This window comes from Bombina bombina, unplaced genomic scaffold (assembly GCF_027579735.1).
Source record: "Bombina bombina isolate aBomBom1 unplaced genomic scaffold, aBomBom1.pri scaffold_1510, whole genome shotgun sequence".
Lineage (NCBI taxonomy): Eukaryota > Metazoa > Chordata > Amphibia > Anura > Bombinatoridae > Bombina > Bombina bombina.
The window spans coordinates 26,056-50,000 of NW_026512506.1; the positions used below are offsets into that span (position 1 = coordinate 26,056).

At 43.6% G+C, this 23,945-nt stretch overlaps 1 protein-coding gene across 1 annotated transcript in view; it reads left to right on the top strand.

Moving 5' to 3' along the window:
* Window positions 1–5,721: 5,721 nt before the first annotated feature.
* Window positions 5,722–23,945, top strand: part of LOC128644335 (spermatid perinuclear RNA-binding protein-like) — a gene marked incomplete at its 3' end in the record, with an annotated part of 26,058 nt that continues 7,834 nt past the window's right edge. The window contains exons 1-2 of the mRNA XM_053696992.1: window positions 5,722–5,745; window positions 6,375–6,519. Of these exons, the coding sequence (XP_053552967.1) occupies window positions 5,722–5,745; window positions 6,375–6,519 (169 nt within the window). The remainder of the gene's footprint in view (window positions 5,746–6,374; window positions 6,520–23,945) is intronic.

The window sequence follows — 23,945 nt, forward strand, 5'->3', positions numbered from 1 at the left end:
GTGGCAGCTTGAGTGTTAGAAGCAGGTAAAAGTATTGCAGATATATAGAGCTTGTGGCAGCTTGAGTGTTAGAAGCAGGTAAAAGTATCGCAGATATATAGAGCTTGTGGCAGCTTGAGTGTTAGAAGCAGGTAAAAGTATCGCAGATATATAGAGCTTGTGGCAGCTTGAGTGTTAGAAGCAGGTAAAAGTATCGCAGATATATAGAGCTTGTGGCAGCTTGAGTGTTAGAAGCAGGTAAAAGTATCGCAGATATATAGAGCTTGTGGCAGCTTGAGTGTTAGAAGCAGGTAAAAGTATCGCAGATATATAGAGCTTGTGGCAGCTTGAGTGTTAGAAGCAGGTAAAAGTATCGCAGATATATAGAGCTTGTGGCAGCTTGAGTGTTAGAAGCAGGTAAAAGTATTGCAGATATATAGAGCTTGTGGCAGCTTGAGTGTTAGAAGCAGGTAAAAGTATCGCAGATATATAGAGCTTGTGGCAGCTTGAGTGTTAGAAGCAGGTAAAAGTATTGCAGATATATAGAGCTTGTGGCAGCTTGAGTGTTAGAAGCAGGTAAAAGTATCGCAGATATATAGAGCTTGTGGCAGCTTGAGTGTTAGAAGCAGGTAAAAGTATTGCAGATATATAGAGCTTGTGGCAGCTTGAGTGTTAGAAGCAGGTAAAAGTATCGCAGATATATAGAGCTTGTGGCAGCTTGAGTGTTAGAAGCAGGTAAAAGTATTGCAGATATATAGAGCTTGTGGCAGCTTGAGTGTTAGAAGCAGGTAAAAGTATCGCAGATATATAGAGCTTGTGGCAGCTTGAGTTTCAGAAGCAGGTAAAAGTATTGCAGATATATAGAGCTTGTGGCAGCTTGAGTGTTAGAAGCAGGTAAAAGTATTGCAGATATATAGAGCTTGTGGCAGCTTGAGTGTTAGAAGCAGGTAAAAGTATCGCAGATATATAGAGCTTGTGGCAGCTTGAGTGTTAGAAGCAGGTAAAAGTATCGCAGATATATAGAGCTTGTGGCAGCTTGAGTGTTAGAAGCAGGTAAAAGTATTGCAGATATATAGAGCTTGTGGCAGCTTGAGTGTTAGAAGCAGGTAAAAGTATTGCAGATATATAGAGCTTGTGGCAGCTTGAGTGTTAGAAGCAGGTAAAAGTATTGCAGATATATAGAGCTTGTGGCAGCTTGAGTTTCAGAAGCAGGTAAAAGTATCGCAGATATATAGAGCTTGTGGCAGCTTGAGTGTTAGAAGCAGGTAAAAGTATTGCAGATATATAGAGCTTGTGGCAGCTTGAGTGTTAGAAGCAGGTAAAAGTATTGCAGATATATAGAGCTTGTGGCAGCTTGAGTGTTAGAAGCAGGTAAAAGTATCGCAGATATATAGAGCTTGTGGCAGCTTGAGTGTTAGAAGCAGGTAAAAGTATTGCAGATATATAGAGCTTGTGGCAGCTTGAGTGTTAGAAGCAGGTAAAAGTATCGCAGATATATAGAGCTTGTGGCAGCTTGAGTGTTAGAAGCAGGTAAAAGTATCGCAGATATATAGAGCTTGTGGCAGCTTGAGTGTTAGAAGCAGGTAAAAGTATTGCAGATATATAGAGCTTGTGGCAGCTTGAGTGTTAGAAGCAGGTAAAAGTATTGCAGATATATAGAGCTTGTGGCAGCTTGAGTGTTAGAAGCAGGTAAAAGTATTGCAGATATATAGAGCTTGTGGCAGCTTGAGTGTTAGAAGCAGGTAAAAGTATTGCAGATATATAGAGCTTGTGGCAGCTTGAGTGTTAGAAGCAGGTAAAAGTATTGCAGATATATAGAGCTTGTGGCAGCTTGAGTGTTAGAAGCAGGTAAAAGTATTGCAGATATATAGAGCTTGTGGCAGCTTGAGTGTTAGAAGCAGGTAAAAGTATTGCAGATATATAGAGCTTGTGGCAGCTTGAGTGTTAGAAGCAGGTAAAAGTATCGCAGATATATAGAGCTTGTGGCAGCTTGAGTGTTAGAAGCAGGTAAAAGTATCGCAGATATATAGAGCTTGTGGCAGCTTGCGTGTTAGAAGCAGGTAAAAGTATCGCAGATATATAGAGCTTGTGGCAGCTTGAGTGTTAGAAGCAGGTAAAAGTATCGCAGATATATAGAGCTTGTGGCAGCTTGAGTGTTAGAAGCAGGTAAAAGTATTGCAGATATATAGAGCTTGTGGCAGCTTGAGTGTTAGAAGCAGGTAAAAGTATCGCAGATATATAGAGCTTGTGGCAGCTTGAGTGTTAGAAGCAGGTAAAAGTATTGCAGATATATAGAGCTTGTGGCAGCTTGAGTGTTAGAAGCAGGTAAAAGTATCGCAGATATATAGAGCTTGTGGCAGCTTGAGTGTTAGAAGCAGGTAAAAGTATTGCAGATATATAGAGCTTGTGGCAGCTTGAGTGTTAGAAGCAGGTAAAAGTATCGCAGATATATAGAGCTTGTGGCAGCTTGAGTGTTAGAAGCAGGTAAAAGTATTGCAGATATATAGAGCTTGTGGCAGCTTGAGTGTTAGAAGCAGGTAAAAGTATCGCAGATATATAGAGCTTGTGGCAGCTTGAGTGTTAGAAGCAGGTAAAAGTATTGCAGATATATAGAGCTTGTGGCAGCTTGAGTGTTAGAAGCAGGTAAAAGTATCGCAGATATATAGAGCTTGTGGCAGCTTGAGTTTCAGAAGCAGGTAAAAGTATTGCAGATATATAGAGCTTGTGGCAGCTTGAGTGTTAGAAGCAGGTAAAAGTATTGCAGATATATAGAGCTTGTGGCAGCTTGAGTGTTAGAAGCAGGTAAAAGTATCGCAGATATATAGAGCTTGTGGCAGCTTGAGTGTTAGAAGCAGGTAAAAGTATCGCAGATATATAGAGCTTGTGGCAGCTTGAGTGTTAGAAGCAGGTAAAAGTATAGCAGATATATAGAGCTTGTGGCAGCTTGAGTGTTAGAAGCAGTAAAAGTATTGCAGATATATAGAGCTTGTGGCTGATTGAGCAGTAGTTGGACTATGGGGGAGCTTGTTTAGAAGCAGGTAAAAGTATTGCAGATATATAGAGCTTGTGGCAGCTTGAGTTTCAGAAGCAGGTAAAAGTATTGCAGATATATAGAGCTTGTGGCAGCTTGAGTTTCAGAAGCAGGTAAAAGTATCGCAGATATATAGAGCTTGTGGCAGCTTGAGTGTTAGAAGCAGGTAAAAGTATTGCAGATATATAGAGCTTGTGGCAGCTTGAGTGTTAGAAGCAGGTAAAAGTATCGCAGATATATAGAGCTTGTGGCAGCTTGAGTGTTAGAAGCAGGTAAAAGTATTGCAGATATATAGAGCTTGTGGCAGCTTGAGTGTTAGAAGCAGGTAAAAGTATCGCAGATATATAGAGCTTGTGGCAGCTTGAGTGTTAGAAGCAGGTAAAAGTATCGCAGATATATAGAGCTTGTGGCAGCTTGAGTGTTAGAAGCAGGTAAAAGTATTGCAGATATATAGAGCTTGTGGCAGCTTGAGTGTTAGAAGCAGGTAAAAGTATCGCAGATATATAGAGCTTGTGGCAGCTTGAGTGTTAGAAGCAGGTAAAAGTATTGCAGATATATAGAGCTTGTGGCAGCTTGAGTTTCAGAAGCAGGTAAAAGTATCGCAGATATATAGAGCTTGTGGCAGCTTGAGTTTCAGAAGCAGGTAAAAGTATCGCAGATATATAGAGCTTGTGGCAGCTTGAGTGTTAGAAGCAGGTAAAAGTATTGCAGATATATAGAGCTTGTGGCAGCTTGAGTGTTAGAAGCAGGTAAAAGTATCGCAGATATATAGAGCTTGTGGCAGCTTGAGTGTTAGAAGCAGGTAAAAGTATTGCAGATATATAGAGCTTGTGGCAGCTTGAGTGTTAGAAGCAGGTAAAAGTATCGCAGATATATAGAGCTTGTGGCAGCTTGAGTGTTAGAAGCAGGTAAAAGTATCGCAGATATATAGAGCTTGTGGCAGCTTGAGTGTTAGAAGCAGGTAAAAGTATTGCAGATATATAGAGCTTGTGGCGGCTTGAGTGTTAGAAGCAGGTAAAAGTATCACAGATATATAGAGCTTGTGGCAGCTTGAGTTTCAGAAGCAGGTAAAAGTATTGCAGATATATAGAGCTTGTGGCAGCTTGAGTGTTAGAAGCAGGTAAAAGTATTGCAGATATATAGAGCTTGTGGCAGCTTGAGTGTTAGAAGCAGGTAAAAGTATTGCAGATATATAGAGCTTGTGGCAGCTTGAGTGTTAGAAGCAGGTAAAAGTATCGCAGATATATAGAGCTTGTGGCAGCTTGAGTGTTAGAAGCAGGTAAAAGTATCGCAGATATATAGAGCTTGTGGCAGCTTGAGTGTTAGAAGCAGGTAAAAGTATTGCAGATATATAGAGCTTGTGGCAGCTTGAGTGTTAGAAGCAGGTAAAAGTATCGCAGATATATAGAGCTTGTGGCAGCTTGAGTGTTAGAAGCAGGTAAAAGTATTGCAGATATATAGAGCTTGTGGCAGCTTGAGTGTTAGAAGCAGGTAAAAGTATCGCAGATATATAGAGCTTGTGGCAGCTTGAGTGTTAGAAGCAGGTAAAAGTATCGCAGATATATAGAGCTTGTGGCAGCTTGAGTGTTAGAAGCAGGTAAAAGTATCGCAGATATATAGAGCTTGTGGCAGCTTGAGTGTTAGAAGCAGGTAAAAGTATCGCAGATATATAGAGCTTGTGGCAGCTTGAGTGTTAGAAGCAGGTAAAAGTATTGCAGATATATAGAGCTTGTGGCAGCTTGAGTGTTAGAAGCAGGTAAAAGTATTGCAGATATATAGAGCTTGTGGCAGCTTGAGTGTTAGAAGCAGGTAAAAGTATCGCAGATATATAGAGCTTGTGGCAGCTTGAGTGTTAGAAGCAGGTAAAAGTATTGCAGATATATAGAGCTTGTGGCAGCTTGAGTGTTAGAAGCAGGTAAAAGTATCGCAGATATATAGAGCTTGTGGCAGCTTGAGTGTTAGAAGCAGATAAAAGTATTGCAGATATATAGAGCTTGTGGCAGCTTGAGTGTTAGAAGCAGATAAAAGTATTGCAGATATATAGAGCTTGTGGCAGCTTGAGTGTTAGAAGCAGGTAAAAGTATTGCAGATATATAGAGCTTGTGGCAGCTTGAGTGTTAGAAGCAGGTAAAAGTATTGCAGATATATAGAGCTTGTGGCAGCTTGAGTGTTAGAAGCAGGTAAAAGTATCGCAGATATATAGAGCTTGTGGCAGCTTGAGTGTTAGATGCAGGTAAAAGTATCGCAGATATATAGAGCTTGTGGCAGCTTGAGTGTTGGAAGCAGTTATAGCAAACAATGCACACAGTCATAGAAAACCTTGACAAGAACAGATATGCAGCACGCTGTGGCTATATTGAAATATCAAGCTTCAAATGAAATAAGTAAGGTTTCTTACGATACCGTATTTAGTTGCTGTAATCCGGGCTGCTAGTAGGTTGTTCTAGAATCAGGGTATCACTTTACCGAAGTTTGTCCGTGCTGCTGGCTCAGCTGTTGTAACACTGAAGGCTTCGGCCTGCGGTGACGTCACACGCTCACTACGGATAACAAGTTACGGAGCTGCTTGCCTGTGAGAAGTTTCAAGGCGAAGTTATGCAAATAAGTTGCGGTTCCTGAATAATAGGAGATGACAAAAACGGCAAGAGAGAGTTCAATGTTAGAAATCCTATAAGCAATAATATTCCTTGGAACAAGAAACGTAAATCCTCATGACAACAAATTACCTAGCACAGGTATTGCGGAGTGCCGCGTAAATAGGTTGTATGGTCATGTGATAGCTAGAATTAAAGGGACAGTAACAACTACACCATGACACATAGCAAGGAGCAATTGCTATACCGTATATTATATTATACAGATATTATATCTGAACCATAAGTCTTATTTATCCAATACCCAATGAAAAAGCTATGTGTGTGGCAGAATAATAGTAGGCAGGTTATAGTGGGATAATCCAAACATTTTAGGAGCCTAAATTAGAATTTTTATACACGTTAATATGTAAAATGTTTGCCAGTTTGACAAGTAAATAGACTTTAACATGGTGTAGAGGAGTGCATCATTCAGGGATAAGTACATCACGTATAAGGGGTGTCCCTGATTTGACAAGCCGCATACACCTAATCATTTCATCACCAGGAAGCTACTTTTGGATGATTAATAGGGAATTTATTGGGGGGGACTTTTCTTTCATAAGATGATGAAAGTCCATGAGACGTCACACTAAGAGGACCTAGTGGACTGGAGTGGAATCCCACATGTGATGTCTTGTGGTCTCTCACCATCATAAAAGAAATTAATTTATCAGTTAAGCGTGCAATTTTATTTATTTTTAATTAAATGTTTTTTTTCTTGTTCACAGAAGCTTACAGAAGAGTCTTACAAAATGGAGCAATGTACGAAAGAGGCGTCACTTATTATCCAGAATTCCAAGGAGCCCAAGCTAACACTGAAAGTCATCCTCACGTCCCCTCTGTTCAGAGAAGAGGAGGACAATCTAGGTGGAGGTACTTGTGGTTTTGGTGTCTTAGTGGCTGTGACTCGCAGTCTTCTTGCCACTACCCACAATTCTTTCTGATTTTTATCATGCTACCATCCATTTTGTTGGAACGTAAATGCACATTTAATACGAAGGGGGTTGTTTAATGACGAGAGAGAGAGTTAATGTTGTGTTGTAATTGTTCTATATTGAAGTCTCCCATTCTCCTGTGGTATTGAACAGATTCTGTTACACAACCTCAATGTTGTCCTCTGTGGTACCGAAAATTAAAAAGATTTCCTCTATGGAAATAGTATAAAAATCTTTTACAAAAACATATTACTTCCTTCTAATGTACAAGATGGAAATTTAGTAATGTAGCACATAAAATAATTAGCGATTGACTCTGAGCAGCTGTGAGGTTGGGTAAGTCATTAGTAACACGGTACTAATGTGATCATGATTTAGTTTTATTTTATTTCTGTTTTTTCCCTTTTCGTTTTATGGTCTGTAATATTTGCTTCAGCTTTTCAAGCCTGTCCTTACAAACTTGCCAAGCAACTGGACCTATGTCAGACCTTTGACCAACTGGCCACAATCTGTCATGTCAACTGAGGCAGCCAGCCAGCCCACCTGGGCAAGATGGACTCCCTGTCGCTCTTCCCATCTCTAGCCCGTCTCTACTCTCTCTCTGTCTTTCCTACAAACATCAGCTATACAGAATCAAATGTTGGTCAGTTACACGGTTGGTGGGACCAAATGGGAAGAATAATCTATATATCAAATGAAAACTCTTATTTATATTGTGTCTGTTATAGTCATTTTCTACAATACCAGAGAAAGTGGATACAATACACACGTGTGAGATTGTAATACTTTTTTGTTCTCACCCAGCCTTAACAGTCTTAAACCGCACGCATTTCAGCACATCCTTTTAATAAATTCTAAAATACAGTATTTGTAACTGCAGGTGCTCAACTCTATGGTTTATTGTAACCTATATCAGATACCACGCAGAGGGCTCCTATTGGGGTCCTATGTATTGTATCCTTGTTCCCTGTATTTCTGTCTTCATATTGTGCATCAGTGATCATGAGCACGTAACTGACCAATATTTCCAAGGTATGGTTTGAATCTGCTAATCTCTAGTCTAACACCACCAAGCAGCGGCGCTGCGTGGACCTGTCCTGTGTGTATTTCATGCAATCAGAATGATGCTGGTGTCTTCATGGGCTGATCTTACTATTTTACTGCTCTTTGTCATGTAATTGCATCATCTTGTACATCATACCGACCTTATCAGTATATATAATGCACGTGACTGCTGCTCTTTAATATAGTGCTGAGCTATAAAATACAGTATGCTGGCCTCTCTAGTACAATGCTGAGCTATAAAATACAGTATGCTGGCCTCTTTAGTACAATGCTGAGCTATAAAATACAGTGTGCTGACCTCTTTAGTGCAGTGCTGAGCTATATAATACAGTGTGCTGGCCTCTTTAGTGCAGTGCTGAGCTATATAATACAGTCTGCTGGCCTCTTTAGTGCAGTGCTGAGCTATAAAATACAGTGTGCTGACCTCTTTAGTGCAGTGCTGAGCTATATAATACAGTGTGCTGGCCTCTTTAGTGCAGTGCTGAGCTATATAATACAGTCTGCTGGCCTCTCTAGTGCAAGGCTGAACTATATAATACATTGTGCTGGCTTCTCTAGTGCAGGGCTGAGCTATATAATACAGTGTGCTGGCCTCTCTAGTGCAGTGCTGAGCTATATAATACAGTGTGCTGGCCCCTCTAGTGCAGTGCTGAGCTATATAATACAGTGTACTGGCCTCTCTAGTGCAGTGCTGAGTTATATAATACAGTATGCTGGCCTCTGTAGTGCAGTGCTGAGCTATATAATACAGTGTGCTGGCCTCTCTAGTGCAGTGCTGAGCTATATAATACAGTGTACTGGCCTCTCTAGTGCAGTGCTGAGCTATATAATACAGTGTGCTGGCCTCTCTAGTGCAGGGCTGAGCTATATAATACAGTGTGCTGGCCTCTCTAGTGCAGGGCTGAGCTATATAATACAGTGTGCTGGCCTCTCTAGTGCAGTGCTGAGCTATATAATACAGTGTGCTGGCCTCTCTAGTGCAGTGCTGAGCTATATAATAGAGTGTGCTGGCCTCTCTAGTGCAGGGCTGAGCTATATAATACAGTGTGCTGGCCTCTCTAGTGCAGTGCTGAGCTATATAATACAGTGTGCTGGCCTCTCTAGTGCAGGGCTGAGCTATATAATATAGTGTGATGGCCTCTCTAGTGCAGGGCTGAGCTATATAATACAGTGTGCTGGCCTCTCTAGTGCAGTGCTGAGCTATATAATACAGTGTGCTGGCCTCTCTAGTGCAGTGCTGAGCTATATAATACAGTGTGCTTGCCTCTCTAGTGCAGTGCTGAGCTATATAATACAGTGTGCTGGCCTCTCTAGTGCAGTGCTGAGCTATATAATACAGTGTGCCGGCCTCTCTAGTGCAGTGCTGAGCTATATAATACAATGTGCTGGCCTCTCTAGTGCAGTGCTGAGCTATATCATACAGTGTGCTGGCCTCTCTAGTGCAGTGCTGAGCTATATAATACAGTGTGCTGGCCTCTCTAGTGCAGTGCTGAGCTATATAATACAGTGTGCTGGCCTCTCTAGTGCAGTGCTGAACTATATAATACAGTGTGCTGGCCTCTGTAGTGCAGTGCTGAGCTATATAATACAGTGTGCTGGCCTCTCTAGTGCAGTGCTGAACTATATAATACAGTGTGCTTGCCTCTGTAGTGCAGTGCTGAGCTATATAATACAGTGTGCTGGCCTCTCTAGTGCAGTGCTGAGCTATATAATACAGTGTGCTGGCCTCTCTAGTGCAGTGCTGAGCTATATAATACAGTGTGCTGGCCTCTCTAGTGCAGTGCTGAGCTATATAATACAGTGTGCTGGCCTCTCTAGTGCAGTGCTGAGCTATAATACAGTGTGCTGGCCTCTCTAGTGCAGTGCTGAGCTATATAATACAGTGTGCTGGCCTCTCTAGTGCAGTGCTGAGCTATATAATACAGTGTGCTGGCCTCTCTAGTGCAGTGCTGAGCTATATAATACAGTGTGCTGGCCTCTCTAGTGCAGTGCTGAGCTATATAATACAGTGTGCTGGCCTCTCTAGTGCAGTGCTGAGCTATATAATACGGTGTGCTGGCCTCTGTAGTGCAGTGCTGAGCTATATAATACAGTGTGCTGGCCTCTCTAGTGCAGTGCTGAGCTATATAATACAGTGTGCTGGCCTCTCTAGTGCAGTGCTGAGCTATATAATACAGTGTGCTGGCCTCTGTAGTGCAGTGCTGAGCTATATAATACAGTGTGCTGGCCTCTCTAGTGCACTGCTGAGCTATATAATACAGTGTGCTGGCCTCTAGTGCAGTGCTGAGCTATATAATACAGTGTGCTGGCCTCTCTAGTGCAGTGCTGAGCTATATAATACAGTGTGCTGGCCTCTCTAGTGCAGTGCTGAGCTATATAATACAGTGTGCTGGCCTCTCTAGTGCAGTGCTGGGCTATATAATACAGTGTGCTGGCCTCTCTAGTGCAGTGCTGAGCTATATAATACAGTGTGCTGGCCTCTCTAGTGCAGTGCTGAGCTATATAATACAGTGTGCTGGCCTCTGTAGTGCAGTGCTGAGCTATATAATACAGTATGCTGGCCTCTCTAGTGCAGTGCTGAGCTATATAATACAGTGTGCTGGCCTCTCTAGTGCAGTGCTGAGCTATATAATACAGTGTGCTGGCCTCTCTAGTGCATTGCTGAGCTATATAATACAGTGTGCTGGCCTCTGTAGTGCAGTGCTGAGCTATATAATACAGTGTGCTGGCCTCTCTAGTGCAGTGCTGAGCTATATAATACAGTGTGCTGGCCTCTGTAGTGCAGTGCTGAGCTATATAATACAGTGTGCTGGCCTCTCTAGTGCAGTGCTGAGCTATATAATACAGTGTGCTGGCCTCTCTAGTGCAGTGCTGAGCTATATAATACAGTGTGCTGGCCTCTCTAGTGCAGTGCTGAGCTATATAATACAGTGTGCTGGCCTCTCTAGTGCAGTGCTGAGCTATATAATACAGTGTGCTGACCTCTCTAGTGCAGTGCTGAGCTATATAATACAGTGTGCTGGCCTCTCTAGTGCAGTGCTGAGCTATATAATACAGTGTGCTGGCCTCTAGTGCAGGGCTGAGCTATATAATACAGTGTGCTGACCTCTCTAGTGCAGTGCTGAGCTATATAATACAGTGTGCTGGCCTCTCTAGTGCAGTGCTGAGCTATATAATACAGTGTGCTGGCCTCTCTAGTGCAGTGCTGAGCTATATAATACAGTGTGCTGGCCTCTGTAGTGCAGTGCTGAGCTATATAATACAGTGTGCTGGCCTCTCTAGTGCAGTGCTGAGCTATATAATACAGTGTGCTGGCCTCTAGTGCAGGGCTGAGCTATATAATACAGTGTGCTGACCTCTCTAGTGCAGTGCTGAGCTATATAATACAGTGTGCTGGCCTCTCTAGTGCAGTGCTGAGCTATATAATACAGTGTGCTGGCCTCTCTAGTGCAGTGCTGAGCTATATAATACAGTGTGCTGGCCTCTGTAGTGCAGTGCTGAGCTATATAATACAGTGTGCTGGCCTCTGTAGTGCAGTGCTGAGCTATAGAATACAGTGTGCTGGCCTCTGTAGTGCAGTGCTGAGCTATAGAATACAGTGTGCTGGCCTCTCTAGTGCAGTGCTGAGCTATATAATACAGTGTGCTGGCCTCTCTAGTGCAGTGCTGAGCTATATAATACAGTGTGCTGGCCTCTGTAGTGCAGTGCTGAGCTATATAATACAGTGTGCTGGCCTCTCTAGTGCAGTGCTGAGCTATATAATACAGTGTGCTGGCCTCTCTAGTGCAGTGCTGAGCTATATAATACAGTGTGCTGGCCTCTAGTGCAGGGCTGAGCTATATAATACAGTGTGCTGACCTCTCTAGTGCAGTGCTGAGCTATATAATACAGTGTGCTGGCCTCTCTAGTGCAGGGCTGAGCTATATAATACAGTGTGCTGACCTCTCTAGTGCAGTGCTGAGCTATATAATACAGTGTGCTGGCCTCTCTAGTGCAGGGCTGAGCTATATAATACAGTGTGCTGGCCTCTCTAGTGCAGTGCTGAGCTATATAATACAGTGTGCTGGCCTCTCTAGTGCAGTGCTGAGCTATATAATACAGTGTGCTGGCCTCTCTAGTGCAGTGCTGAGCTATATAATACAGTGTGCTGGCCTCTCTAGTGCAGTGCTGAGCTATATAATACAGTGTGCTGGCCTCTTTAGTGCAGTGCTGAGCTATAAAATACAGTGTGCTGGCCTCTCTAGTGCAGTGCTGATCTATATAATACAGTGTGCTGGCCTCTGTAGTGCAGTGCTGAGCTATAAAATACAGTGTGCTGGCCTCTCTAGTGCAGTGCTGAGCTATATAATACAGTGTGCTGGCCTCTGTAGTGCAGTGCTGAGCTATATAATACAGTGTGCTGGCCTCTCTAGTGCAGTGCTGAGCTATATAATACAGTGTGCTGGACTCTGTAGTGCAGTGCTGAGCTATATAATACAGTGTGCTGGCCTCTTTAGTGCAGTGCTGAGCTATAAAATACAGTATGCTGGACTCTCTAGTGCAGTGCTGAGCTATATAATACAGTGTGCTGGCCTCTCTAGTGCAGTGCTGAGCTATATAATACAGTGTGCTTGCCTCTCAAGTGCAGTGCTGAGCTATATAATACAGTGTGCTGGCCTCTGTAGTGCAGTGCTGAGCTATATAATACAGTGTGCTGGCCTCTCTAGTGCAGTGCTGAGCTATATAATACAGTTTGCTGGCCTCTCTAGTGCGGTGCTGAGCTATATAATACAGTGTGCTGGCCTCTCTGGTGCAGTGCTGAGCTATATAATACAGTGTGCTGGCCTCTCTAGTGCATGATGATGCCTACCGGGTGCAGTGAGATGCTTTAGTAAGATACCCTTCTCTGTTTTCATGTGTCATTATGATGTGCAACTGGTGCCTGATGGCAGGAGTATTTCTAAATTGATAATTCTCCATGTTTGGGTTTTGTATGACTTTGGTTTGCTGTCAGAACATGAAGACACATCATTCAAATGATGTAACTGTTTAATGCTAATATGATGCAAGTCTGGTCTCTTCTGGCCCTTACTCATGCCCTTCCATCTGTCCTGATAGAGATCTGCACATAGGAACTGAATGACTACAAGGCTGTGCAATGGGCCTCAGAGATTAACTCACTAAAGCGAATGTGCTCACAAGGGATCTTGTGGGGCAGAGCAGTCCTTGTGTGAGATACTAAGACTGAGCCCTTTATTTATAGTTATTTCTCTTGTTAAGTGTATTCAGTCCACGGGTCATCCATTACTTATGGGATATATTCCCTTCCCAACAGGAAGTTGCAAGAGGATCACCCAAGCAGAGCTGCTATATAGCTCCTCCCCTCACATGTCATATCCATTCATTCTCTTGCAACTCAACTAGATAGGACGTTGTGAGAGGTCTGTGGTGTTTTTTATACTTAGTTTATTTATTCAATCAAAAGTTTGTTATTTTAAATGGCACCGGAGTGTGCTGTTTGTTCTCAGGCAGTATTTGGAAGAAGAATCTGCCTGCGTTTTCTATGATCTTAGCAGAAGTAACTAAGATCCACTGGCTGTTCTCGCACATTCTGTGGGGTAACTTTCAGAAAGGGAATAGCTTGTGGGGAATCCTGCAAACAAGGTATGTGCAGTAAATTATTTTTCTAAGGAATGGAATTAACTAAGAAAATACTGCTGATACCGATGTAATGTAAGTACAGCCTTAAATGCAGTAGCGACTGGTATCAGGCTGATGAATGTATGTACAATAAGTAATTTCTCTTGTTAAGTGTGTTCAGTCCACGGGTCATCCATTACTTATGGGATATATTCTCCTTCCCAACAGGAAGTTGCAAGAGGATCACCCAAGCAGAGCTGCTATATAGCTCCTCCCCTCACATGTCATATCCAGTCATTCTCTTGCAACCCTCAACAAAGAAGGAGGTCGCGAGAGGAGCTGGAGTTTTTACTTAACTATTCTTCAATCAAAAGTTTGTTATTTTAAATGGCACCGGAGTGTGCTGTTTTTCTATCTCAGGCAGTATTTGGAAGAAGAAACTGCCTGCGTTTTTTTTCTATGATCTTAGCAGGCGTAACTAAGATCCACTGGCTGTTCTCAACATTCTGAGGAGTGGGGTAACTTCAGAAACTGGGAATAGCATGCGGGGTCCTCCGCAAATGAGGTATGTGCAGTACTTTATTTTCTGGGAATGGAATTGACTAAGAAAATACTGCTGTTACCGTATGATGTAAGTACAGCGTTAAATGCAGTAGTGGCAACTGGTATCAGGCTGATAAATGTATGCGCAGTCGAGTTATTTTCTAGGGACTAGAATTTGACTGAGAAAATACTGTTAAAACTGAAATAATACTTAAGCCTTATCTGCAGTGGTAGCGACTGGTAGCAGGCTTAGTGATAACTTTGCATGACATTGGAAAATGTTGTTGTTTAATAAAACGTTTACTGGCATGTTATTCGTTTTTGTGAGGTACTTTGGTGATAAATCTCTTTGGGCATGATTTTTTTCCACATGGCTAACATATATTTTCTGCATGGAAACCGTTATATCAGGGCTCCCACTGTTGTGATAGGAGTGGGAGGGACCTTGTTTTAGCGCCTTGTTGCGCAGTTAAAATTCTAGCACAGTCTTCCTGCTTCTTCCTCCTTGATCCAGGACGTCTCTAGAGAGCTCAGGGGTCTGCAAAATTCATTTTTGAGGGAGGTAATCAGTCACAGCAGATCTGTGACAGTGTGCTTGACTGTGATTAAAAGCGTTAAATCTTAATTGATATCCGTTTTATCCGTTTTGGGTATTGAGGGGTTAATCATCCTTTTGCTAATGGGTGCAATCCTCTGCTAATAATACACTTCTTTTTAAGAATTGTTTAATTATATCTGTATTTTTGAAGCGCTGCAGCGTTTTTTATATTGCTTGTAAACTTATTGAAAGTGATTTCCAAGCTTGCTAGTTTCATTGCTAAGTCTGTTTAAACATGTCTGATTCAGAGGAAACTGTTTACGAGGGGGAAGTTATGCCGCCTAACTCTCCTCACGTGTCAGTACCTGCGTCGCCCGCTCGGGAGATGCGTAGGATTGAGACGCCAAGTACATCTAGGCCCTTACAAATCACTTTACATGATATGGCTAATGTTATGAAAGAAGTATTATATAATATGCCCGAATTAAGGGGCAAGCGCGATAGCTCTGGATTAAGGACAGAGCGCGCTGATGACACGAGAGCCATGTCTGATACTGCGTCACAATTTGCAGAACATGAGGACGGTGAGCTTCATTCTGTCGGTGACGGTTCTGATCCGGGGAGACCGAATTTAAGCTTGAGAACCTCCGTGTGTTACTAGGGGAGGTATTAGCGGCTCTGAATGATTGCGACACGGTGGCAATTCCAGAGAAATTGTGTAGGTTGGATAGATACTATGCGGTACCGGTGTGTACTGACGTCTTTCCTATACCAAAAAGACTTACAGAAATTGTTAGTAAGGAGTGGGATAGACCCGGTGTGCCTTTTTCCCCTCCCCCGATATTTAGAAAAATGTTTCCTATAGACCCCACCACACGAGACTTATGGCAGACGGTCCCTAAGGTGGAGGGAGCAGTTTCTACTTTAGCCAAGCGTACCACTATCCCGGTGGAGGATAGCTGTGCTTTCTCAGATCCAATGGATAAAAAATTAGAGGGTTATCTTAAGAAAATGTTTGTTCAACAGGGTTTTATATTGCAGCCTCTTGCATGCATTGCGCCTGTCACGGCTGCAGCAGCATTCTGGTTTGAGTCTCTGGAAGAGGCGATTCGCACAGAGCCATTGGATGAGGCTCTGAGCAAAGTTAGAACCCTTAAGCAAGCTAATGCGTTTGTTTCAGATGCCGTAGTACATCTAACCACACTTACGGCTAAAAATTCTGGATTCGCCATACAGGCGCGCAGAGCGCTCTGGCTTAAATCCTGGTCAGCGGATGTAACTTCCAAGTCTAAGCTACTTAACATTCCTTTCAAAGGGCAGACCTTATTCGGGCCCGGCTTGAAGGAAATTATTGCTGACATTACGGGAGGTAAGGGCCACGCCCTTCCTCAGGACAGGGCCAAACCAAAGGCCAAACAGTCTAATTTTCGTGCCTTTCGTAACTTCAAGGCAGGAGCAGCATCAACTTCCTCCGCTCCAAAACAGGAAGGAACTACTGCTCGTTACAGACAGGGTTGGAAAGGCAACCAGTCATGGAACAAGGGCAAGCAGGCCAGAAAGCCTACTCCCGCCCCTAAGACAGCATGAAGACAGGGCCCCCTATCCGGAGACGGATTTAGTGGGGGGCAGACTTTCTCTCTTCGCCCAGGCTTGGGCAAGAGATGTGCAGGATCCCTGGATGTTGAAGATTATATCTCAGGGATACCTTCTGGATTTCAAAACCTCTCCTCCACAAGGGAGGTTTCATCTTTCGAGGTTATCAACAAACCTAGTAAAGAGAGAGGCATTTCTACAATGTGTACAAGACCTCTTAATCATGGGAGTGATCCACTCAGTTCCGCGATCGGAACAGGGACAAGGATTTTACTCAAATCTGTTTGTGGTTTCCAAAAAAGAGGGAACCTTCAGACCAATCTTGGACTTAAAGATCTTAAACAAATTCCTAAGGGTACCATCGTTCAAGATGGAAACCATTCGAACCATCCTACCCATGATCCAAGAGGGTCAATATATGACCACAGTGGACTTAAAGGATGCTTACCTTCATATACCGATTCACAAAGATCATTATCGGTACCTAAGGTTTGCCTTTCTAGACAGGCATTACCAGTTTGTGGCTCTTCCCTTCGGGTTAGCCACGGCCCCGAGAATTTTTACGAAGGTTCTGGGCTCACTTCTGGCGGTACTAAGACCACGAGGCATAGCGGTGGCTCCGTACCTAGACGACATTCTGATACAAGCGTCAAGTTTTCAGAATGCAAAGTCTCATACAGAGATAGTTCTAGCATTTCTGAGGTCGCATGGGTGGAAAGTGAACGTGGAAAAGAATTCTCTGTTACCACTCACAAGGGTTCCTTTTCTAGGGACTCTTATAGATTCTGTAGAGATGATTTACCTGACGGAGTCCAGGTTATCAAAGATTCTCAATGCTTGCCGTGTCCTTCATTCCGTTCCAAGCCCATCAGTAGCTCAGTGCATGGAGGTAATCGGCTTAATGGTCGCGGCAATGGACATAGTGCCATTTGCGCGCCTGCTTCTCAGACCGCTGCAACTATGCATGCTCAGTCAATGGAACGGGGATTACTCAGATCTGTCCCCTTTGCTAAATCTGGACCAGGAGACCAGAGATTCTCTTCTCTGGTGGTTGTCACCGGTTCATCTGTCCAAAGGAATGACCTTTCGCAGACCAGATTGGACGATTGTAACAACGGATGCCAGCCTTCTAGGCTGGGGAGCAGTCTGGAATTCCCTGAAGGCTCAGGGATCGTGGACTCAGGAGGAGAAATTCCTTCCAATAAACATTCTAGAATTAAGAGCAATATTCAATGCTCTTCTAGCTTGGCCTCAGTTAGCAAAACTGAGGTTCATCAGATTTCAGTCGGACAATATCACGACTGTGGCTTACATCAATCATCAAGGGGGAACCAGGAGTTCCCTAGCGATGTTGGAAGTCTCGAAGATAATTCGCTGGGCGGAGTCTCACTCTTGCCACCTGTCAGCGATTTACATCCCAGGCGTAGAGAACTGGGAGGCGGATTTCCTAAGTCGCCAGACTTTTCATCCGGGAGAGTGGGAACTTCACCCGGAGGTATTTGCTCAACTGATTCGTCGTTGGGGCAAACCGGATCTGGATCTCATGGCATCTCGCCAGAACGCGAAGCTTCCTTGTTACGGATCCAGGTCCAGGGACCCGGGAGCGGTGCTGGTAGATGCATTAGCAGCCCCTTGGGTTTTCAACATAGCTTATGTGTTTCCACCATTTCCGTTGCTACCTCGACTGATTGCCAGGATCAAACAGGAGAGGGCATCAGTAATTCTGATAGCGCCTGCGTGGCCACGCAGGACCTGGTATGCAGACCTAGTGGACATGTCGTCCTGTCCACCTTGGTCTCTTCCTCTGCGTCAGGACCTTCTAATTCAGGGTCCTTTCAACCATCCAAACCTAATTTCTCTGAGGCTGACTGATAGAATCAAGCGTTCAATTTCCAGGCAAAGCGTGGGTTTTCGGATTCGGTTATTGATACATTAATACAGGCTCGGAAACCTGTGACCAGAAAAATTTACCATAAGATATGGCGTAAATATTTATATTGGTGCGAATCCAAGAGTTACTCATGGAGTAAGGTTAGGATTCCTAGGATATTGGCTTTTCTACAAGAGGGTTTAGAAAAGGGTTTATCCGCTAGTTCGCTAAAGGGACAGATTTCAGCTCTGTCTATTCTTTTACACAACCGTCTGGCAGAGAATCCAGACGTCCAGGCCTTTTGTCAGGCTTTGGCTAGAATTAAGCCTGTGTTTAAAGCTGTTGCTCCTCCGTGGAGCTTAAACTTGGTTCTTAAAGTTCTTCAGGGTGTTCCATTTGAACCCCTTCATTCCATTGATATTAAGCTTTTATCTTGGAAAGTTTTGTTTTTGATGGCTATTTCCTCGGCTCGAAGAGTCTCTGAGTTATCTGCCTTACATTGTGATTCTCCTTATCTGATCTTTCATTCAGACAAGGTAGTACTGCGTACTAAACCTGGGTTTTTGCCTAAGGTTTCTAACAGGAATATCAATCAAGAGATTGTTGTTCCATCATTATGTCCTAATCCTTCTTCAAAGAAGGAACGTCTTTTGCATAATCTAGACGTGGTCCGTGCTCTGAAGTTCTACTTAGACAAACTTCTTCTCTGTTTGTCGTTTACTCTGGACAGAGGAGAGGTCAAAAGGCTTCGGCTACCTCTCTCTCTTTTTGGCTTCGTAGCATAATACGTTTAGCCTATGAGACTGCTGGACAGCAGCCTCCTGAAAGAATTACAGCTCATTCCACTAGAGCTGTGGCTTCCACCTAGGCCTTTAAGAATGAGGCCTCTGTTGAACAGATTTGCAAGGCTGCAACTTGGTCTTCACTTCATACTTTTTCCAAATTTTACAAATTTGACACTTTCTCTTCTTCGGAGGCTGGTTTTGGGAGAAAGGTTCTACAGGCAGTGGTTCCTTCTGTTTAATGTTCCTGCCTTGTCCCTCCCATCATCCGTGTACTTAGCTTTGGTATGGGTATCCCATAAGTAATGGATGACCCGTGGACTGAACACACTTAACAAGAGAAAACATAATTTATGCTTACCTGATAAATATATTTCTCTTGTAATGCAAGTTCTAAATTTTAAAATTATAACTCCAGTCACCACTGCACCTTATAGTTTCTCCTTTCTCGTCTTGTTTCGGTCGAATGACTGGATATGACATGTGAGGGGAGGAGCTATATAGCAGCTCTGCTTGGGTGATCCTCTTGCAACTTCCTGTTGGGAAGGAGAATATATCCCATAAGTAATGGATGACCCGTGGACTGAACACACTACAAGAGAAATAAATTTATCAGGTAAGCATAAATTATGTTTTTCTAAGGAATGGAATTTGACTAAGAAAATACTGTTAATACTGAAGTAATGTATGAGCCTCAACTGCAGTATAAGCGACTGGTAGCAGGCTTATTAATAACACTACCTAACTTTTAAAAGTGCATGTTTAAAACGTTTACTGGCATGTTATTCTTTTTTGTGAGGTACTTTGGTGATAAATCTTTTGGGGCATGATTTTCCACATGGCTGTCGTTTATTTCTACATAGAAACAGTTGTCTGAGGTTTCCCACTGTTGTAATATGAGTGGGAGGGGCCTATTTTAGCGCTTTTTTGCGCAGTAAAAATTCAGTTTCAGTCTTCCTGTTTCTTCCTCCTTGATCCAGGACGTCTCTAGAGAGCTCAGGGGTCTTCAAAATTCATTTTGAGGGAGGTAATCAGTCACAGCAGACCTGTGACAGTGTGTTTGACTGTGATAAAAACGTTAATTGTTAAATTGATTATCCGTTTTTGGTTATTAAGGGGTTAATCATCCATTTGCTAGTGGGTGCAATGCTTTGCTAACTTAATACATTTACTGTGAAAATTTGGTTGCTATAACTGATTTGGTTCATTGTTATTTCAACTGTGACGATTTTTTTGTGCTTCTTAAAGGCGCAGTAGCGTTTTTTATATTGCTTGTAAATTTATTTGAAAGGATTTTCCAAGCTTGCTAGTCTCATTGCGAGTCTGTTTAAACATGTCTGACACAGATGAATCTGTTTGTTCACTATGTTTGAAGGCCAATGTGGAGCCCCATAGAAATATGTGTACTAAATGTATTGATGTCACTTTGAATAAAAGTCAAGTTATATCTATAAAGAAATTATCACCAGACGACGAGGGGGAAGTTATGCCGACTAACTCTCCTCACGTGTCAGTACCTTCCCCTCCCGCTCAGGAGGCGCGTGATATTGTGGCGCCAAGTACATCAGAGAGGCCCATACAAATCACTTTGCAAGACATGGCTGCTGTTATGACAGAGGTATTATCTAAATTACCTGAATTAAGAGGCAAGCGCGATAGCTCTGGGTTAAGGACAGGGCGCGCTGATGATGTGAGAGCCATGTCTGATACTGCGTCACAATTTGCAGAACATGAGGACGGAGAGCTTCATTCTGTGGGTGACGGATCTGATCCAGGGAGACCGGATTCAGAGATTTCTAATTTTAAATTTAAGCTTGAGAACCTCCGTGTATTGCTAGGGGAGGTATTAGCGGCTCTGAATGATTGTAACACGGTTGCAATTCCAGAGAAAATATGTAGGTTGGATAGATACTTTGCGGTACCGGTGTGTACTGACGTTTTTCCTATACCTAAAAGGCTTACAGAAATTATTAGCAAGGAGTGGGATAGACCTGGTGTGCCCTTTTCCCCTCCTCCAATATTTAGAAAAATGTTTCCAATAGACGCCACCACACAAGACTTATGGCAGACGGTCCGTAAGGTGGAGGGAGCAGTTTCTACTTTAGCTAAACGTACCACTATCCCGGTGGAGGATAGTTGTGCTTTTTCGGATCCAATGGATAAAAAATTAGAAGGTTACCTTAAGAAAATGTTTGTTCAACAAGGTTTTATCTTACAGCCCCTTGCATGCATTGCGCCTGTCACTGCTGCTGCGGCATTCTGGTTTGAGTCTCTGGAAGAGGCCATTCGCACAGCTCCATTGGATGAGATTATGGCCAAGCTTAAAGCACTTAAGCTAGCTAATGCATTTGTTTCTGATGCCGTTGTACATTTAACCAAACTAATGGCCAAGAACTCCGGATTCGCCATCCAGGCGCGCAGAGCGCTATGGCTTAAATCCTGGTCAGCTGACGTGACTTCTAAATCTAAATTGCTTAATATTCCTTTTAAAGGGCAGACCTTATTCGGGCCCGGCTTGAAAGAAATTATTGCTGACATAACTGGAGGTAAGGGTCATACTCTTCCTCAGGACAGGGCCAAATCAAAGGCCAAACAGTCTAATTTTCGTGCCTTTCGTAACTTCAAGGCAGGAGCAGCATCAACTTCCTCCGCTCCAAAACAGGAAGGACCTGTTGCTCGTTACAGACAGGGCTGGAAAGCTAACCAGCCCTGGAACAAGGGCAAGCAGGCCAGAAAGCCTACTTCTGCCCCTAAGACAGCATGAAGACAGGGCCCCCTATCCGGAAACGGATCTAGTGGGGGGCAGACTATCTCTCTTCGCCCAGGCTTGGGCAAGAGATGTCCAGGATCCCTGGGTGTTGGAGATCATATCTCAGGGATATCTTCTGGACTTCAAAGCTTCTCCTCCACAAGGGAGATTTCATCTTTCAAGGTTATCAGCAAACCAAATAAAGAAAGAGGCATTTCTACGCTGTGTGCAAGACCTCTTAGTAATGGGGGTGATCCACCCAGTTCCGCGGACGGAACAAGGGTAAGGGTTTTACTCAAATCTGTTTGTGGTTCCCAAGAAAGAGGGAACCTTCAGACCAATCTTGGACCTAAAAATCTTAAACAAGTTCCTAAGAGTTCCATCATTCAAAATGGAAACTATTCGAACCATCCTACCCATGATCCAAGAGGGTCAATACATGACCACAGTAGACTTAAAGGATGCCTACCTTCATATACCGATTCACAAAGATCATTATCGGTACCTAAGATTTGCCTTTCTAGACAGGCATTACCAGTTTGTAGCTCTTCCCTTCGGGTTGGCTACGGCCCCGAGAATTTTTACAAAGGTTCTGGGCTCACTTCTGGCGGTTCTAAGACCGCGAGGCATAGCGGTGGCTCCGTATCTAGACGACATCCTGATACAGGCGTCAAGCTTTCAAATGGCCAAGTCACATACAGAGATAGTTCTGGCATTTCTGAGGTCGCATGGGTGGAAAGTGAACGTGGAAAAGAGTTCTCTATCACCACTCACAAGAGTCTCCTTTCTAGGGACTCTTATAGATTCTGTAGACATGAAAATTTACCTGACGGAGTCCAGGTTATCAAAACTTCTAAATGCTTGCCGGGTCCTTCATTCCATTCCACGCCCGTCAGTGGCTCAGTGCATGGAAGTAATCGGCTTAATGGTAGCGGCAATGCACATAGTGCTATTTGCGCGCCTGCATCTCAGACCGCTGCAATTATGCATGCTAAGTCAGTGGAATGGGGATTACTCAGATTTGTCCCCTCTGCTAAATCTGGACCAAGAGACCAAAGATTCTCTTCTCTGGTGGCTTTCTCGGGTCCATCTGTCCAAGGGTATGACCTTTCGCAGGCCAGATTGGACGATTGTAACAGATGCCAGCCTTCTAGGTTGGGGCGCAGTCTGGAACTCCCTGAAGGCTCAGGGATTATGGACTCAGGAGGAGAAACTCCTCCCAATAAATATTCTGGAGTTGAGAGCAATATTCAATGCTCTTCTAGCTTGGCCTCAGTTAGCAACACTGAGGTTCATCAGATTTCAGTCGGACAACATCACGACTGTGGCTTACATCAACCATCAAGGGGGAACCAGGAGTTCCCTAGCGATGTTGGAAGTCTCAAAGATAATTCGCTGGGCAGAGTCTCACTCTTGCCACCTGTCAGCGATCTACATCCCAGGCGTGGAGAACTGGGAGGCGGATTTTCTAAGTCGCCAGACTTTTCACCCGGGGGAGTGGGAACTTCATCCGGAGGTCTTCGCTCAACTGATTCATCGTTGGGGCAAACCAGATCTGGATCTCATGGCGTCTCGCCAGAACACCAAGCTTCCTTGTTACGGATCCAGGTCCAGAGACCCGGGAGCGGCGCTGATAGATGCTCTGACAGCCCCTTGGGTCTTCAACATGGCTTATGTGTTTCCACCATTTCCGATGCTACCTCGACTGATTGCCAAGATCAAACAGGAGAGAGCATCGGTGATTCTGATAGCACCTGCGTGGCCACGCAGGACCTGGTATGCAGACCTAGTGGACATGTCGTCCTGTCCACCATGGTCTCTACCTCTGAGGCAGGACCTTCTAATACAAGGTCCTTTCAAACATCCAAACCTAATTTCTCTGAGGCTGACTGCATGGAGATTGAATGCTTGATTCTATCAAAGCGTGGCTTCTCGGAGTCAGTTATTGATACCTTAATACAGGCACGGAAGCCTGTTACCAGAAAAATTTACCATAAGATATGGCGTAAATATTTATATTGGTGCGAATCCAAGAGTTACTCATGGAGTAAGGTTAGGATTCCTAGGATATTGTCTTTTCTACAAGAGGGTTTAGAAAAGGGCTTATCTGCTAGTTCGTTAAAGGGACAGATTTCTGCTCTGTCTATTCTCTTACACAAACGTCTGGCAGAAGTTCCAAACGTCCAGGCTTTTTGTCAGGCTATGGCTAGGATTAAGCCTGTGTTTAAGACGGTTGCTCCTCCGTGGAGCTTAAACTTGGTTCTTAAAGTTCTTCAAGGGGTTCCGTTTGAACCTCTTCATTCCATTGATATTAAGCTTTTATCTTGGAAAGTTCTGTTTTTGATGGCTATTTCCTCGGCTCGAAGAGTCTCTGAGTTATCGGCCTTACATTGTGATTCTCCTTCTCTGATTTTCCATTCAGACAAGGTAGATCTGCGTACTAAACCTGGGTTTTTGCGTAAGGTAGTTTCTAACAGGAATATCAATCAGGAGATTGTTGTTCCATCATTATGTCCTAATCCTTCTTCAAAGAAGGAACGACTTTTGCATAATCTGGACGTAGTCCGTGCCCTGAAGTTCTATTTACAGGCAACTAAAGATTTTC